Below are 17,241 nucleotides of genomic sequence, written 5' to 3' on the forward strand. Positions count from 1 at the left end.
ATCACTTTACCACTCTTCAACTAATAGCATATAAGGTATTAACCCTCTAGATGCTAATAAGTGGAAGTGGGTCCAGACAACATACCCGTTTCCTTAGATTGCAAGTAAGAGTGAGATTCCTTGAGAATGAGTTTGCAAAAGCTGTATAAAAGTCCAGGACTTTAAGCAAGGCTTCTCGCTTGATGATGTGGAGGTCACAGTATGTCAGTGCTCGGACATTGGCACAGGCATGAGCAAGGGTGGTTTCCTTCCAGAAGATGTCTCCAAATACATCCCCTTTCCCTGGAAAACAATTAAGATATAGATATTCAAGTATCTACACTTGTTTTTATCCTAGTCACGATATTTTATTCAGTTTCATATATGGTATTGATCGTCTAGCGTAATTTGAAGTCTAAGTATATAACACCATCTATATACATGTAACAATGTACAACATTTTCATATAATATGTAAAGTAACATCATCTTAAATTCAGTTCTTGAAGGAAATCAGTTCTTGAATAAATGAAAATCCAACAGAGAAGCCAAGAACCTCATTTTAACAAACAGTTTCATTATCTTCTGCCACCTTAACTTTTCGCATTCTGACCAGAAGGAGCAATGGTGACGTCTTGGGCTCATCCTTTCTTCTGCTCCTTCTGCTAGAAATGACAGTAAGAGGCAATATACAAGGATCTCCTGTTACAGCCTTTATAAATCTGGAACTGACTCCACATACGTTAAACATACATTATTCAGCAGCTAAGTCTTGTGCTCCAGGCAAACAAAACCTCACCATCACTGATTCCCAAAGGATATCCTTCTCTTTTCACCGAGCCAAACTTTATGCAAGGCCTCAGGGCCAGGGAGAGAGCTCTAGTCCATAATAATAGAGCCGCAAGGGGCTAAATTGGATAAAACATGGAGGCCCAGATTTGCTATGCCATAAACAGTTCCATAAAGGGTGCTGTACTGTAGTCAAATGTGGATGTCTTTTTAAAATTCTAGAATTCTAGAACACAGGAATCAACTATTCACTTCAGAGCAACGCCCACTGGTGACCTGAAATCAAGAGTTCACCATCCTGAGTCAAGAGTACTTAGTTGCCCAAACAAAGGGAAATGAAGAAGCTTCAGAGATTAAGTGCTGAAAGGCTTTTCTGCTGAGGCAATTCCAAAAGTGTCCCTGGCTTCTGAAGGGCTGTCAACTGTGTTCTCTGTTCTTCTGTAGGAAAGGGAAAGTTTTAAAGAGAAAAAAGATGGGGAATATTTCTAGGTGAAAAAAAAAAAAATCTTCCTAGACCAAGCTACCAAAGATTTATTCTTTCTGCACTCTAACCACAGAGATGAGTGAACATCTGCTCTCATTATTAAGATTAAAGTCCGAACTGACAGGAAAAAAGAAGAAGAAAGACTACTTGTAACACTTCAGGCCAGTCACACCACTGGAAAGAAAAGATAGTGTGTAACCAGAGAAATGAGAGAGAGGGGAAGGGAGAGAGAACAAGACAGAGACACAGAGAGAGACAGAGAGAGAGAGGCTGAGGCTGAGTGAGATTACAGATTCTTTGCCCACCCCACACAGGCAGTTTGGAAATCCTTAGAGAACCACGAGGCACTCTGGTATGGAGAGAGAAAACATATATATTATTGAGGAGGTGGTTAAAACCACCATGTGATCAAATGATCAGCATAAAATAACCATAATAGATATTTAATAAATCTTGAGCAGTATCATTTGTTACCTGACCCTCCCCAAATTCCTTTTAGTTCATGACACTGATGAACGACTTAAATGTCTGATAGTCATATATTTGTTCAAGGAAGGATAACTAGAGACCTGAGAGCCAAATAAGGTGCCTGAGGTTATACAGCATCAAAGTAACCTAAGGGAGACTTTAACTATAGAAATTTAAAAGATAAACCCTACCTCCACTTAGATGAATTTCAGAAATCCATAAACGGCATTACCTTTAAACTAGTAATTCCAATTATAGGTATTTACTCTAATTGCATTATCAGAAGTACCAAAATTGCTTATAAGAATGTTCACTGAAGTGATATTTATAATAGCCATAAAAGGTAGAAACAAGATAAATGTGAATGAAAAAAATAAATAAATTATGGAATATTATGCAGCCACTAAATATCATAAATTTTTTAAAGTAACAGAGAAATGTTCATATTATGTAAAATAACAAAAGCAGGATTATCAAATCATACATATAGTAGTATCTCATCTTATACACCTTCTTCTCCCCAGAAACACACACATGTACACACAAAACGAATGCATCAAATAGTAGGTTTTCTCTCATTACAGGCTAATGGATGAGTTTTATTACGTCTTATAATTTACTTGTATTATTTTTTAAACAGAAGAGATCAACAGCTATTATATTTTCTTAGTCCCCCGTGCTGTGGAAATAACAGGGCATTGCCGCTTCTTGTTCCTTTTCCTCTATTGTATTGCTACTCTTTCTATACTGGCTTTTACCTTGAAGAGAGAAAAATGATTACATTTCTCTCTGATTCATTTCTGAAACCTTTTCTCAAGTTATCATTTATAATACAAGCTCTGACCCACTTATAAGTACTCATCACTTTTCAACTATTTGATTTTCATGTATAGTAACCACAATAATAATTACTAGTGCCTTTGACTCAGTAATTTCGCTTCTGGGAATCAATCAAAAGATTTAGAACAAACACATGTAATATTCACTGGAGTGCTATTAATCATAACTTCAGATTGGCAAAAATAAATAAAATATCCAACGAAAACAGAAATCTATATCTATATATAAATTCATGTAGAATTAAAACTAGTTTCAGAAATAACATGCAGAAATGCAAATCTTATAAAAAAATAAAGATACAAAGAATGATTATGGTTATAGCTATAATAAAGTACATAAAAATGAAACTGAAACTCTAAGACTAAAAGAATTTTCCATTAAAAGTCTACTATTTCTTAATTTCTTAAAGAAAAATAATCCTGATAGGACCAAAATATATTGTTTTATTATTCTATATTATTCTATATAGTATATTCTATGTTATTAATTTGTTGATTGATAATAAATTGTGTTAAAAATCAAAAGGGATACAAGACTAAAAGAAAATGCACATAGCTATTACAGCGATTGGCTTCAAGTGATGTGCTTATTGTTTTCCTTCTTTCTACTTTTTGTTTTCTAAATTTTTCTCTAACGAATCTTTTATTTTAAAATAGCAATTATTTTCACAGACGTCTTTCCTTATACTTTTTAATAAAACAGGTACACAGATCTGCAGAACAGTAAATATTCATTGACTGATAAGCGTATCATCAATAGGTAAAAAGTACTCAATATATATATAAATTTCCCCTTGCCAATATAGGCCATTTTAAATTGTGGAGGTCTTCAAATATCTGTTATATGTTTTATTTTACCTAACTGATGAAATTAAAATTCTCACCATATTTCTATCAACAATTTTAAATTTAAGTTATTTATCTTTTTTACTATCATGGGGAAATAAAAAGTCTATGAGGCTGAAAAGTAACACAAAAAGTTAACTGACTCAACCAAAGTAAAACTTATCCTCTGCTCCTCTCCCTAAAAATGTTTAGAGAAACAGCGAAATTAATAAATGTGAATTATTCTGCTCCAAACATCAGAACTCACATTACATATAAACAATGCTAATTGTTTTATAACATAGAATTTCCATTAGGATACACAATATATCAATTATACATTAATCTAATCAACCATTTCAAACTATTTTGCTTTATCCAGTGTTCTATATCACCTAATAGTCACTAAATTCACAACAAACGTTTAAGGCACTTGTGGAAAGATAGTTGTCTTGTAAATCAGTTAATTTATGAGCTGACTAATGTTCTTCTTCAGGAAATATTATGCACATTTACACTGAGTAATGTGCAGGAATCACAGCTGTGAAGACATGTGGTTATGTATGGACTATCTAATAGAGAAGCGCCCCTTTTTTTTCCATCACAAGGATTTTGCACACTTTCAGGACTGGGAAATCCTGTTTATCCTCATAACTATAGAATATTTGATGCTAGTTTTTAGGTCAGTTCCCACTGGGTGCAAGTAGACTCAGCTAGAAATATTTTAGAGTTTGAGAAAAGTAACCTTCCCCCAAAGCCCTAAAATTAGTAGAAAAGCTCACACTCAACATGAAAGTTGTTGTTTGGTCTATTAATATTTTCTCAGTTCTTTGCATCAAGTCTTATGAAGTATTTTATTTTCAAACCACAGGAAACAGGATTGTAAAACAGAAGTAAATGTTAAAGATTCATAGAGCAAAAAACTGGAAAATTTAAAGACAAAACAGAGACAAAAAGTTACAAAATAATTAAAGGAGTAATACGGATCATGGTATGCCGGTACCCTGACATGCTGGTTTTACAGACAGAGTGTTTTTATTTTAATGTGAAACACATCATTTGGTGAGTTAATGACATAGATAAAATGAATTCATAAAAATTATCTCAGTTATTCATGAGTGAGTACAACTATCTACCATAGCCAATGAATTCCTAAAAATATAGCATTTGAAGTTTACTTAGGTAGTTTCCTGTGAGTGTATGTGAGGTTGTACTGATAGCTCTATTTAATGGTTCTTTTACAGAATGGACTTAATTCACATTTTTACTTTTATTAGTCAGCCCTTCACTACAACTGATTGTTGTAGTCGGCTCATAAAGTTTATTATGAATACATATGAACAAAAATATTCATTTACAAATGAACAACACTAAGAGTTTTTAAATTATGTGATTTTAAATTGACTTGGACTATTTACGGACAGCAAATGCAATAAAGTAATATTTTGAAGGACAAGAACAGAAAGAAGATGATGAGCATTAAACTTTAGAAATTATATTGGTGTGTAAGAATAAAATCTTTAAAATATTTAGAATTGGTGCCTGCCAATCTTCAGTGATTGATGTCCAAAGTCGTTCTGTTGAAAAATTATAATGGATACATCTTGACACTTTTAGAGAAGCCAATAATTCTTATCTACAAAAAAATCACTGATTTAGCTTATGAATTTTTATTTACACACACAAAGAATGAGCCAAATAGCTGTTACTAAGTGGGATAGGGAGGGTGGAAGGGAGGCTCAAGAGGGAGGGGATATGGGGATATGTATGGCTGATTCATTTTGTTGTACAACAGAAACTAACACAGTATTGTGAAGCAATTATACTCCAATAAAGATCTATAAAAAAAAAAAAGGAGATGTAAAAAAATAGAGAGTATCCTGATAGATAAGTAAGGGATGATGGTAGGTGCCTTTGAGGAGGTAGAAGATATGGTAATTAGCAAGCTGGTAATCCTGAATTTGGCACTATTAGTGTTGAGAACAAATTGGTTACATACAGAAACCCAAACATGTGTCCAAATCAAGAAAGTTAGTAGCATATTATAAAAAACAAGTCCAAGAAAAAGACTAAACTAAAAAGCAGTTATATCTTGAAGTTCTTCTGTTTTCTTTTTCTAAGAAAGCATTTAGGGTTGAAGCCTATTATAATGTTCATATTATAACTAAGTCTTGCACACTTCACACCTATCAAATGGTAGAAATGATGGCTGTCCTCTTCACCCCATTCAATAAATACACCTAGCATCCTAACCCTAGCTCTAATACTACCCTTCAGCTAGAACATGTGCTTTATGCTGTGGAGGGATAGAGACATGCAGGAAATAGAAATCCTGTTCTCAAGAATTTTTAATGTATAATAAGAGAGACATGTCCAAAAAATGATAAAATAGGAAAAAATAAAATAAGTACTATAGGATCAGGATAGGGAATGCGCACAACAAAAAACATTTGTTTTGAATTTGAGGGTATTTAGTTAAGATCTCACAAGTAGTGTTTGGGTTTAATCGCAGTGGAGCCTTCAAGAGAAGAGCAGTACTTTTTGTGAAAGAGCAGCATGCGCATGATCTGCCCAGGGGATGATGAGCAGTATTAGCCCAATACTGGAAACCTATGGGACACAGAGAGAAGGCCGAGTCTAGAGGGAAAACACAGCACCCAAGAGGGAGAACATTTAATGCAATGCAACAGTCTGCTTCATCCTAGTTCAAAGACGAACGACTAAAAGTGTTTCAAGTAAAGACAGTCATGGCCTATCCAATGCTTTAATAGCAGAACTAATGACAGTGTGAAGAGTGGCAAAGGAAGTACCGTTACATCATGTTTTCTGATGGCAGAAAACAAAAGCTCCATGATTTGCCTATTGATCTGAGTGAGGTGGAAGGAGTAACATTTGAATACTCTAGGAATAAATGTGAACCAAGAATTTCATATCCAGCAAAACTGATTTTCAAGAATAAAGGACACAAACTATATCACCAATATAAAAGAACTCAGGGAATTTTGCTCCCATGGATTTTTCCTACTATTAGTGAATTATCTTCATACAACCAAAATACTTAGAGAGACACTGACATAAAGACTAGTGGTAGCACTAACTATACAGTTACTTGTAGAATTAAGACTAAATGAAGGTTAAAAGGGAGAGGGTACAGTATGCAATGGTTATATGCTTTAACAATATATAGTACAACTACTAAAAATAATGATGGATGGGGGAGAATGGGACAAGCATATGCAAAAATCTTTTTATGTATTTTCAGTAATCATATTCGTGGTGATGGCATTAGTACTGTTATTCTGAGGTTGTTATATTTGTAATGTGGCATAAAGCAATTGAGCAATTATGCAATATTTTAATTCTATCATCCCCAGCATTCTCAATATGGAAGAAGGTAGTTGAAGATGCAATATAGACATGGATAGATAAAGCCCTATTGTACTCAGTTTTAGTTAAATATATTGTATGAACTCATGAGAAATTTTATTTATATATGTGTGTGCATATATACATATATATATACATACTACACACACACACACACACACACACACAAATATTTTTCTCATTTTATTTATTAAATGGACCAAGAGACAATGATCAACTCAGTAGCAGTGAATATCTGTAGGACCAAGATTGTGAAATATTTTTCACAAAAACAAATTCAAGCTTCTTGGAGAAATGACTAAATGGCTGATTCCACGTGTGGGGCAGAATTATACAAGATGAGGATCTGGTCATATTACATAGCAAAGAAAGACTGTTGTATCAAAAAGACACAGGAGCCAACTTGAAGAGGCTCTTACTTGCCAAAGATAGGACAATTTGCACTTCAATAATGGTCACAACTGCAAAGCACTGAAATTCACCATTTGTTTAAATTCATTAGTACATAAGGATATTTTTAAGAAACTATCCAGGTACCCTCAGAGGATAAGAAACCAATTAGTTATCTTAAAAGTTGGTAAATAATGGAGAAGTATCAAGCACATATGTGGCCATTCCTATGTGAACTTCATACTGAATAACCAAATAGTAGTTGAGAGGAAGTATCTCTCTATAAAAGCATTCCAACTAACAAGCAAAAATATAAAATTAGAACATCTTCATTTTGCAACTCCCAGTGAATTAATGGATCTAGGCATTGAGTATCAACAGTTGTTAACACCATCAAAAAATGCAACTAGATAATCACACGTCATCTGATGAAAGAACACACCCACCTAGAGTCTTGCAAAGGGATTGAACCTGAGTCTGATCAAGCCTCTGGATCCAGCTGCTAACTGACAGGAAATATAGAGGATGGAGGAACATGTTAAACTACAGTGAGCATGCAATCAGCAGAATCCACACTGTGGGAACTCTGCAGGACAAAAGGCCCAGGCTCTACAGCAAAGAATTATAAAGAAAAGAAAGGGATGGGGGGGGGGAGCTGTAGATTTAAAAATATTTAAAAGATAGATCAAATTTAGAAATAAGCAAATTAAACTTGGTGTTTAGGATGGGTCACACAGTGGGACTTCTCCAGCGGGGGCAGGGTTTGTAAAAGTTCTGTTTCTTAACTTGTGAAATGGTTACAGGATCTTTGATTATAAAGTTTCATTAGGTTATATGCTTATATTGGGATTTTTCTGAATCTCTTTTTTAGTTTGCAAATTTAAAAATTCAAGTAATTTTGATGTGCATGTACTCACCAATAACACCTCCCCCTCTGCACACCAAAAGGAAGACTGAATTCTCAATGGCATTCACCAAGTAAGTAAACCAACACCTACAACTGACTAGCTTTGATCTTCTTAGTGACAAAACGAAACCAACTTATTAAACCTGTAATTAGTTAAGTTTTCAATTCCTTAAAGACAAAAGAATCCTTGATACTTTTTGAGAAAATATGAAATAATGGGCTTGACTAGGGGAAGGCAGGGTAGAGAAGGAGAGCAGGAGCAAGACACTGATATGTAGGTAGATATAAGAAATCTGGAAAAATGAGGGTGAAGCTTTCTGTACGTGGATGCCATGACCTCAGGGGAAGAAAAAGAGCAATGAGAAAAGCAGGCCAAGCATCCCTACTCTGTCCAGAGACTGTCAGCATTTAAGGGAGGAGCAGAGTATTCAGCCTAAGAACTGAGACAAGTCACAAGGCCAGTACAAACTCAATGAGTGGAGAAACAGACTCTACCTCTTCATGGAAGAAACTGCAAAGGTTTGTGGCCATTCTTGCAATCCTGGAGCATTCTTAAAAGCTTCATTTCCACTTTAATACCTACCAACTAGATGGACCCTGAACTCTTCCAATACCCAGATGAAAGACCCATAAGCAGAACTTAAGATCCTCATCTTGTGTTCTGAGGGCTCATGAGAGTCACACTCTGAGCCAGTTCTCCCCAGTCCTAAACACCTGCCTGGTGTAAACCAGTCACTTGGAGGAGGACCATATTTGTAGATATTTAGTAGCTGATTAACCATCTTATACTTGGGTCATGTTTGGTTTTTTGTAACATACACTGGTGTGGTACTTAGTGTTGTTAGAAAAAAAATTGTTTTTAATAAAAGGAAACAAATGGGTAAAGTTAACATAGGCCCTCCATTTTCTGTCAAGATTAAACCAACTAGTTGTATAATTTCAAAATTCCATTTTAAAATTCCTGTTAAACAAAGCATCACATTTGTAATGTGATGGTTAAGAGAATGGACATTGAGTCAGATAAGTCTGGGTTCAAATCCTATACCCACCACTTATTTTCTAGCTGTGACCTAGGGCGAATCACCTGATACTGCAGAGCCTTGGTTTTTTTCATCTGTAAGATGACTACAGCAAGTACTTTTTTCACAGAGTAAATTAGAGAATTTGATGTAATAATGCTTATAAGATAATGAGTATTTAACAACTATTGGTATTTAAATCAGACTTTCAAAAGGGTCTGGATTTCATTTCTCAAAAATATACTTTAAATATTTTGATAGGGAATCTTAAAATCAAAACATTACTATAGAGTTTAAATTTTACTTAAGTATAGGCAAGCTCAGTTACTAACTACACATATGATTTTTCTTTCCATAAGCCCCTTTTAACTCTTAAATGTTAATTTTCTAGTAAAATCAATTCTAATTTGTAGACCTATTCATTCCAGTTGATGTCAAAAGTAATGTCACTTTTAGGAATTAAAGCCAAATCCCCTTCCACAGATATAAAGTTTTTCTACCATGGTCAGTGACCAGGGTACAAGTTAGATTCTTTCTTGCTACTGGGAGTTCCTGATGAAGAACAAGGAAGGAGTGTTTTGTTAAAGAGTTGTTAGTGGCCTGAGATATTTAACATTTATCTCTTCTTATTCTCCTTGTTCAAACTTCCTGACTAACAGCAGGAAAATACTTTCTCAGTCCATACTAGATCTATGCTAAAGCAAGAGTCTTAGGGAAATGCATTTTACTAAAATCATATAGATGAGAGAGAAACAGAGGGTAGTCAGTATCTCAAGATAAAACATAAAGAAAATGGCAACAGAATACAGCACATTTTTTTAGGAACCCAGAACTAAAACAATTATAAAAACTGCTTAATGGCAAAACAAAGGGCTGGCTAATTTGGCCCACTGAACCTTTACTGAGAACCTATTTAAGAGGTCCTATCACAGATGACAGAGAGACAAAAATAAGCAAGACATTTCAAGTACTCACAACGCAGTAGGAGTATAAACAAGTAAAGGGTAGACTAAGAACCCTGTGTAGGCATGAAGTAGAAGCCCAGAACAGAGGCGTCTGATCCAGACTAGGGCAAGAAGGGAAAGAGTAAAAGAAGATGAAGAAGCAAGAGACAGACAATTAAAAAGAGGAGAAAAAATGTTCTAAACAAAGGAAGCAGTATATGCAATAGCTTGCCAGTATGAGAACTTGGTGCTTAGGAAACTTCCTGCAATTCAATATAGTGAAAATAGAGTAGGAATAGGGAATGGCACAAATCAGGCTGGAAAGGAGGGCAAAGACCAAGACCTAAATGGCTTCACAGGCCATGCTAAGAGCTAACATTTTATCCCCAAAGTGCTAAAACGACAATCCTAACAAGGAGACTAACAAGATATTTTATATTTTAGAAAAATTATTGTGGTGGTAGCATAACATAGATTTGGAGGTTGAAGTTGATAACAGACTGAGAGTAGATAGACTTTTCAGATGGCAGCCACAACCCAGAACCAAAATTTTAAGAGCAGTGGTCATGGGAAGGGACATTAAGGATAGGTTAAAGAGACACCAAGGAGATAGAATGAACAAGACTTGGTGTGTTTTTTTTGGTTTTTTTTTTTTGCGGTACGCGGGCCTCTCACTGTTGTGGCCTCTCCCGTTGCGGAGCACAGGCTCCGGACGCGCAGGCTCAGCGGCCATGGCTCACGGGCCCAGCCACTCCGCGGCATGTGGGATCTTCCCGGACCGGGGCACGAACCCGTGTCCCCTGCATCGGCAGGCAGACTCTCAACCACTGCACCACCAGGGAAACCCAAGACCTGGTTTTAATGGATAGTAGAGAGAGGGTTTGAAGCTAAGTCTAAACTACCAGATTGTAAAGACTATATTTTATCCAAAAATCTACATGCTGAGGAACTCTGAAGGGCATAATTTAAACCATAGATAAATGTCTTAATCACTACTTAGAAAGTTTAAAACAATATAAGCATGCAATTTTTTAAAGCAAATACCTGGTTTGCCTATTATAAAAATGTCTAAATTGACTAAGTTCATCATCATCATAATATGTAAAGCAAACCTACCTGGTTCATAGTACAGCATCTCAAAACACAGAAATGTGGATGCAAAAGAAAATAATTTTCTGGGGCTTGGGGATAGCCCTTTCAAGACTTTAAAGTGTGAAGCACTTGACTGTTAATAACAAGTATATGGGAAGAAATCTTAACCACAACACAAAAGTCACATTTTCACAAATTCTCAAAACAGCAGAATATTATTCTTTCACATCTCAGACTTTTTCTTTTTGGAATAAAAATAAGTAGAAGATTTTGAATTTTGATAACTATAATTTATGTTTTCTTTGATAATGCACAAATGTTTATAAGAGATGAACTGATTCTAAATAACTGATCCTAATTAAAATGGAATCTTAACCCAGGTTCTAGAAATTACCCTTTTTATATTAAGTTCATTTAATTCCGTCTTTCCCTTCCTCACTTATGCCCTCTTCCACCAACTTGATAGGACCATCTAACCCTTCCATCCAAACTCTACATAAACAATCATAGTTCTCTTGGGAATTTAAAGTTACAATTAAAAGACTTAGATACAGATTGTGTTATATTAATAATTCCAACTATATGATTCTAATAATCACAGAAGAGAAAGTATTTTATTCTGTTTATATTTTATTCCCTTAAGTCAAGTGTATATTCTGAACACAGAAGAGAAAAGACAAAATGTGAATGCAGCAAAACAAATATCTTAGGAGTTGGGTCTAAAGTTAGTGGGGAAATGCCATTTTTATAGTCTCTATAAGGTACAATATACTTTGTCAAGACACCTAAAAGTAACCTGGCTCTTTTAGGCATACCAATAACTCTGTTCACATTAAGTAATTATAGGGTAAAAACTAAAAAGCAAGACAATATTAAAGCATATAAAATAGTATGTATGCATCATGAACTTAGTTTGGAATTCTCTGTGTTTCATAAAAAGTGGGAAGGTCAAAAGAAAAAAAAGGTGGAGGTGTAAGAACTGAAAGAACTTCACATTAGAAAAAGACGTGAGCTGCAATTATCTTCCTATGCCCTATTTAGAAAACAACTGGAAGCCACCTCTCAGTGTTAAAAAAGGTATTTATTGACTACATTTTTTGTCTTTCCATTAATTAGTTCTGCTTCAGAACTTATTCATTAAACACCTTAACACTTTTGACACACGAAAGAATTAGGTACCTACCAAGAGACCGTTCAGAGGCAAGGATCCAAAAGAATGCACTGCACCTGGTTTTTGGATTTAGAGATTTTTTAATTAATTTTAAAACGACTTCAGTTTTCTACCTTTCAACTGGCAAATAAATCAGTGTAAGAGAGAGCAAGGCCTATTTATCAGACCAATTTAAAACAAATTCTCATTTTTTTGAGGTACACTGAGATGGGGGAGAGGATGCTGTTTCTGTCTGACCCTTATAAGGGTCATGATGAAAAAGGACACATTTCAATGCTAAAAGACACAATTCAAAATGAAGATATAATAGTTATGAATATTTGTACACCAAATAACACAGCAACAACCGCTATAAGGCACAAACTACAGGAGATACAAAGAGACATAGACAAAACACCTTAATAATAAAATACTTTACCATGTCACTCTCAGTCCAAAAATAGATCAAAAGGAAAAAAAAAAAGTAAAGATATTGAAGACCTAATCAACTTACTCAGTAAGGTAGAAAACCTAAGGCTATATGTCAAACTTCACATGCTGATAATTTTTGCAACTTTTCATTAAGTTTGTAATTAGGCTAGCAAAAAATGAGAAGGTAAGAAGAAAAAATAGTAGAAAAAGAATGAACAGTCACAAAGTGTCAGAAGTGATGCTGATGAGTTACTATTTTCCCCTCTCCCTTTCCTAAAACATTGTTAAAGCATCTTAAGTGTTAAACAAAAAAACAAAAAACCTTTTTAATTGTAAAGGAAAGTATTTTTGATTTAGAAAAATCTGAAAACATGTGTCCCCAATGGAAACCACACTGAGAAGTCACACAACGGAGCTGGTGTGACGACTGATCTACAAGTCAAGAAGCTGGTTCGTTAAGGAAGGCCCTTCTGGCAGGTTCCATGCCCCTCAGGTGAAGCACAGGTGGCAGCAGGCACCGGACTTCAGCTGCCTCATGGGTGGAACCTGTAAACCATATGAGCACAAGGGTGTATCTAGACCATGGCAGACACACCACTGCATGTGGTGCAGTCGTCTCTCGTGTATGACATCACACTCCATCTCCTGCAGAAAGTCACCATGAGTCCATACTTCTAGTCCACAGTCTCCTCAGATTGCCTTCCTATAAAGCCAGATTAGCGGAAGGTGCAACACCAAGGCAGAGTTCCCAAAGCTTGTCTCCATGACTATCTCGTCACCAATGACCCAAATCACAGACTCCATGAGGACAGTGTCTTTGCCCAGCACCATGGCACCTATGTGACCCTTTGAGCCCATGCCTCACCACCACCCACTTACCTCCTCTTTGGGAGATCACTTACAGATCAAAAGTTTTTTTTTTTAAATAAAAACCTTCTGACTGCCTTTTAGCTGAACTAATCTTTGTTAGAGGCCCACACAATAAAGAAAGATTGCCAGAGATGTATATATGTAATTTGACTCATTAAACCAAGAGATGAAAAGTCTCTGAAATCTCAAGATTTTTGAGGAGGATAAACAAAAAGCATGCATTCAAAGAAATAAAATATGACAGATATATGATGAGACTGGGCCAATACCCAGGGGCCCTGTGTTCATTTTTACTGTGTCATTGGGCAAAACCAGCTACCATTTTATTTTAAAATGAAAAGAAAATGCATTTTGTCTGTCTCACTGAGCAAATGATTCCAGCTTAGCAGATCCAGCCCAAAGGTACTACACTCAGGGCTTTCTCCATCCATCTTTTTAGAAAAGAATCTACCAAGGTAAAGCTATAATGAAGAAAATGGGGCAAAGCAAACGACAATGAGTGCACAGCCAAGGTAATTTATCATGATGGTACTCACTTTAGTGTAATATATTTTATGTCTGTTCTCCCACCCACCATTGACATGAACATGCAGGAAAAAATACACCTGTTTCGGGCTTGTGTTTTATCCTCTTCTTTAAGCAAACAAGAACGGTTGTAGTGTGTATGTACTCCATTTTACCACAAAGGATTGTTCTGGCAAGATGTACAGTTTTTAATGAAGGATTATATAACTCCTTTATACTCCAAGAAACAAAGCAGAACAAGCACTAAGCAGCATTAAACACACCCAGAGTGCTGACTCTAAGTACTGTATGCATTTTTCTTGCAAAAAAAAATAAAAAGTTTCTAAAAGAAATTTATGCATAAATATAATATTATTTCTCAACAGTTAAGAAAAGGGTTACAAACAATAGTGTTCAGTCATTTGCAACACTGAATCATTTTCTGTAACCCTTACAAATTTTACTGAACAATAAAAATTTTACTTTATTTTCCTATGAAGAGTCATTGTTTCTCAATTCTCAATTCTGTCTTTTTCAAGTAATTGTGTTTTTTGAAATCAGTCCTTTATTTGGGGGCTGGATTTTGCTTTTGCAGTTTCTAAAATACATCAGTCAGTCTTTACTTATGAGAATAAGTGGCATTTAAACTATGGTAGGTTGACCTCAGTAGCTAAAAAATCCAATAGTTTAAAATTGAGCTCATTTTTCATGAGATACAAGCCATGAAAAATGTGATCAAAAGGGAGCTGACATCCTGCAATTCTAACTTATTTTACTTGAAAAAACACAAGAAATGATTCTCCTCTGACCTCTTTATTGCTTCCTTTTTTTTATCTATGTGGACTTCATGCTGCAGTATTTGAGCAGACAATGACCTAAAATATCACTTAGCAATTTTTTTACCAAGATAAAATGTAAAATGGGTTACACTGTCCCCAAACATGTAATTTTTAAAAATTTTGTCACTCACATGTTCTGTCACTGCCTTTTGTCATCAGTGCAACTATCTACCAGGTCTCTGAATTTTAGAACAAATTTATTATTAGCTGAATAACTTCCCTGATTCATAAAGGTAGATGGACAAAACCAGCTTTAAAAACCTAAGTTTACTTGCATTGTGATTATTCCAATATAATGGGTCAAATTCATTTACCTCCTCATCACTTTCAGCTCACTACTTAGGTCCACTGTGAGGAAGCGCAGAGGTTTAGAGTAAGATGATCTGTACTCAAGTCCTAACTCATTTACTAACTAGCTGGGCCAGTCACTAAAGTTTTCTGGGCCTCAATTTATACATCTCTAAAAGGAAATGTCGAACTACACGGGTTCTATTGTCCCTCTGAGACTAACACTCAGGTTACTAAACTGACAATCATTTCACAAGCCATTTTCACACTTACCAACGTGGAGATACAGCCACCTTAGGCTGCGATCACCTCCAGTCTAAAAGGCACTGTCCTATGTTGCCAAAGAAAGTTTAATCAAACCCTCACGCAGCCCATTAAGCTATGACCAATACTGATGTTCTCTGCTGAAACGGAATTACTAGTTTTCACTGAGATTCATCATCTCATTAGTGACCCCATTTCCAAAGTCACCAAGCAAAGGAAATTTCTCTTAAGAAACCTGAAAAGTAAAATCTCTAAAACGGTTACACGTTTGCTACTACGTTAGGAAAGTTCACAGTACCTAAAATAGCCACCACCTCATCATCCTGGATGACTTCCAAGGATCCTGACACCACAAAGCAGAGGGCATCCACACTTTCTCCAGCATGGTAAATGAGGTCCCCAGGAGCACAGTGAATAGTTTGAAACTCTACCGCCAAGGCGCGCAGACACCCGTCGCTGGCCAATCGAAAAGCAGGATGCTCATTAAAAACCTTCCGGTTTAGATGAACACAGATATCAGCTCTCATGTCCTTGGGACAGATGGAGAGGACCTGAAGAAAGTGAGAGATGCATAAGTGAGAAGAAAATAGAGAGGGACTATTTCAGAAATCTAACATACTTATTGACTATGACACAGTCCGCAAAACAGTGTATTGAGGAAAACGGTAACAAGACACAGCTCTGCTCTGAAAGATATAAAAATCCATGGGCTGATGAGCATAGGGGCTATTACAATACAGCACCATGTACTAAAGCTCTGAGGGGGTATGGATCTCACCATTGAGACAACAGAGTCTTAAAATGGCCAGGAAGTGTCTCAGAAAAATATTTAATATAATGTCATCAAAATGCCAACTAAGATAGGTCATTAACATTCATTTTAGTCTCGTTGCTGTTTTAGAATTTTTTCATAACTAAATCAAAATTCAGGATAATGGACTTTTACTACACATTGGAGATGGATTCGTATTAACCAGTTATAAGACAACAAAAGCACCCTTGTGACACGACATGCAATTTGACATGGCTGATATAACTCCACTCTCAATGTGTTTTCTTCACTCTGAAATACGTATTTTCATTTTACTAATGAATTCATGCTCAGGGAGTGGAAAGAATATTCACCAGCCTTCTGTAGGGCTTAGGCAACTGGCAATGTCAATGACGGCAAGGTGGGCACATCATGTTGCATGGCAGCCCTTGCTCATTCGGGTCTTTGACTCCTAAAGACCGCTGAAAGCAACAGCAGAATAAGCTCTAAGTATCCTTTAGAAGAGGGAACAAACGGCAGAAACATGCTTAGAGAGATAGGGGTACAGAACTTTTATTCCCTGTAGCTTTCAGACAGGGCAATTAAAGACCCAGATTAAAATGGACATTATCCTCACATTATCATCAGAGCATCATCAAGCAAGATATGATTACAGAAGTCAGGACTGCCCAATTTAAAGATGCACGTGCAAATTCACATAGAATCCTCTCCCAACTCCCTTGGTAAACTATTCCTTATAATCAGAAATGTTTTTCTTTGATAGAATTAGAATCCCTCAAGCTGAAGTCTAAGTTGATTTTTCCTCATTAAGTTATATTGAATAACGTTTTCATATAAAACTGTTTTCTTCCCTGTACTAATTGCATTTTAAGCTTTAAAAAATTACCTAAGGCTTGGAATATCCCCTGACTTTCCTTTTATTAGGGGTTCACTATCAATGAAAAGGAAATTTCTGTTTGAAATGAAAAGCTGGCTGCTTCCATGTGTAGAAGACGAGCCC

General features: G+C 35.7%; 1 protein-coding gene across 1 annotated transcript in view; it reads right to left on the reverse strand.

Moving 5' to 3' along the window:
• The window catches only part of KCNH5 (potassium voltage-gated channel subfamily H member 5), a 160,297-nt gene extending 144,301 nt beyond the window's left edge, over nt 1-15,996 (reverse strand). The window contains exons 1-2 of the mRNA XM_022570758.2: nt 15,768-15,996; nt 86-282 (exon numbers count right to left, since the gene is read on the reverse strand). Of these exons, the coding sequence (XP_022426466.2) occupies nt 86-282; nt 15,768-15,996 (426 nt within the window). The remainder of the gene's footprint in view (nt 1-85; nt 283-15,767) is intronic.
• Between the last annotated feature and the right edge of the window lie 1,245 nt (nt 15,997-17,241).

The sequence above is a fragment of the Delphinapterus leucas genome, chromosome 2 (assembly GCF_059928025.1).
Source record: "Delphinapterus leucas isolate spDelLeu-1000000601 "Yukka" chromosome 2, BTC_Dleu_Yukka2, whole genome shotgun sequence".
NCBI lineage: Eukaryota > Metazoa > Chordata > Mammalia > Artiodactyla > Monodontidae > Delphinapterus > Delphinapterus leucas.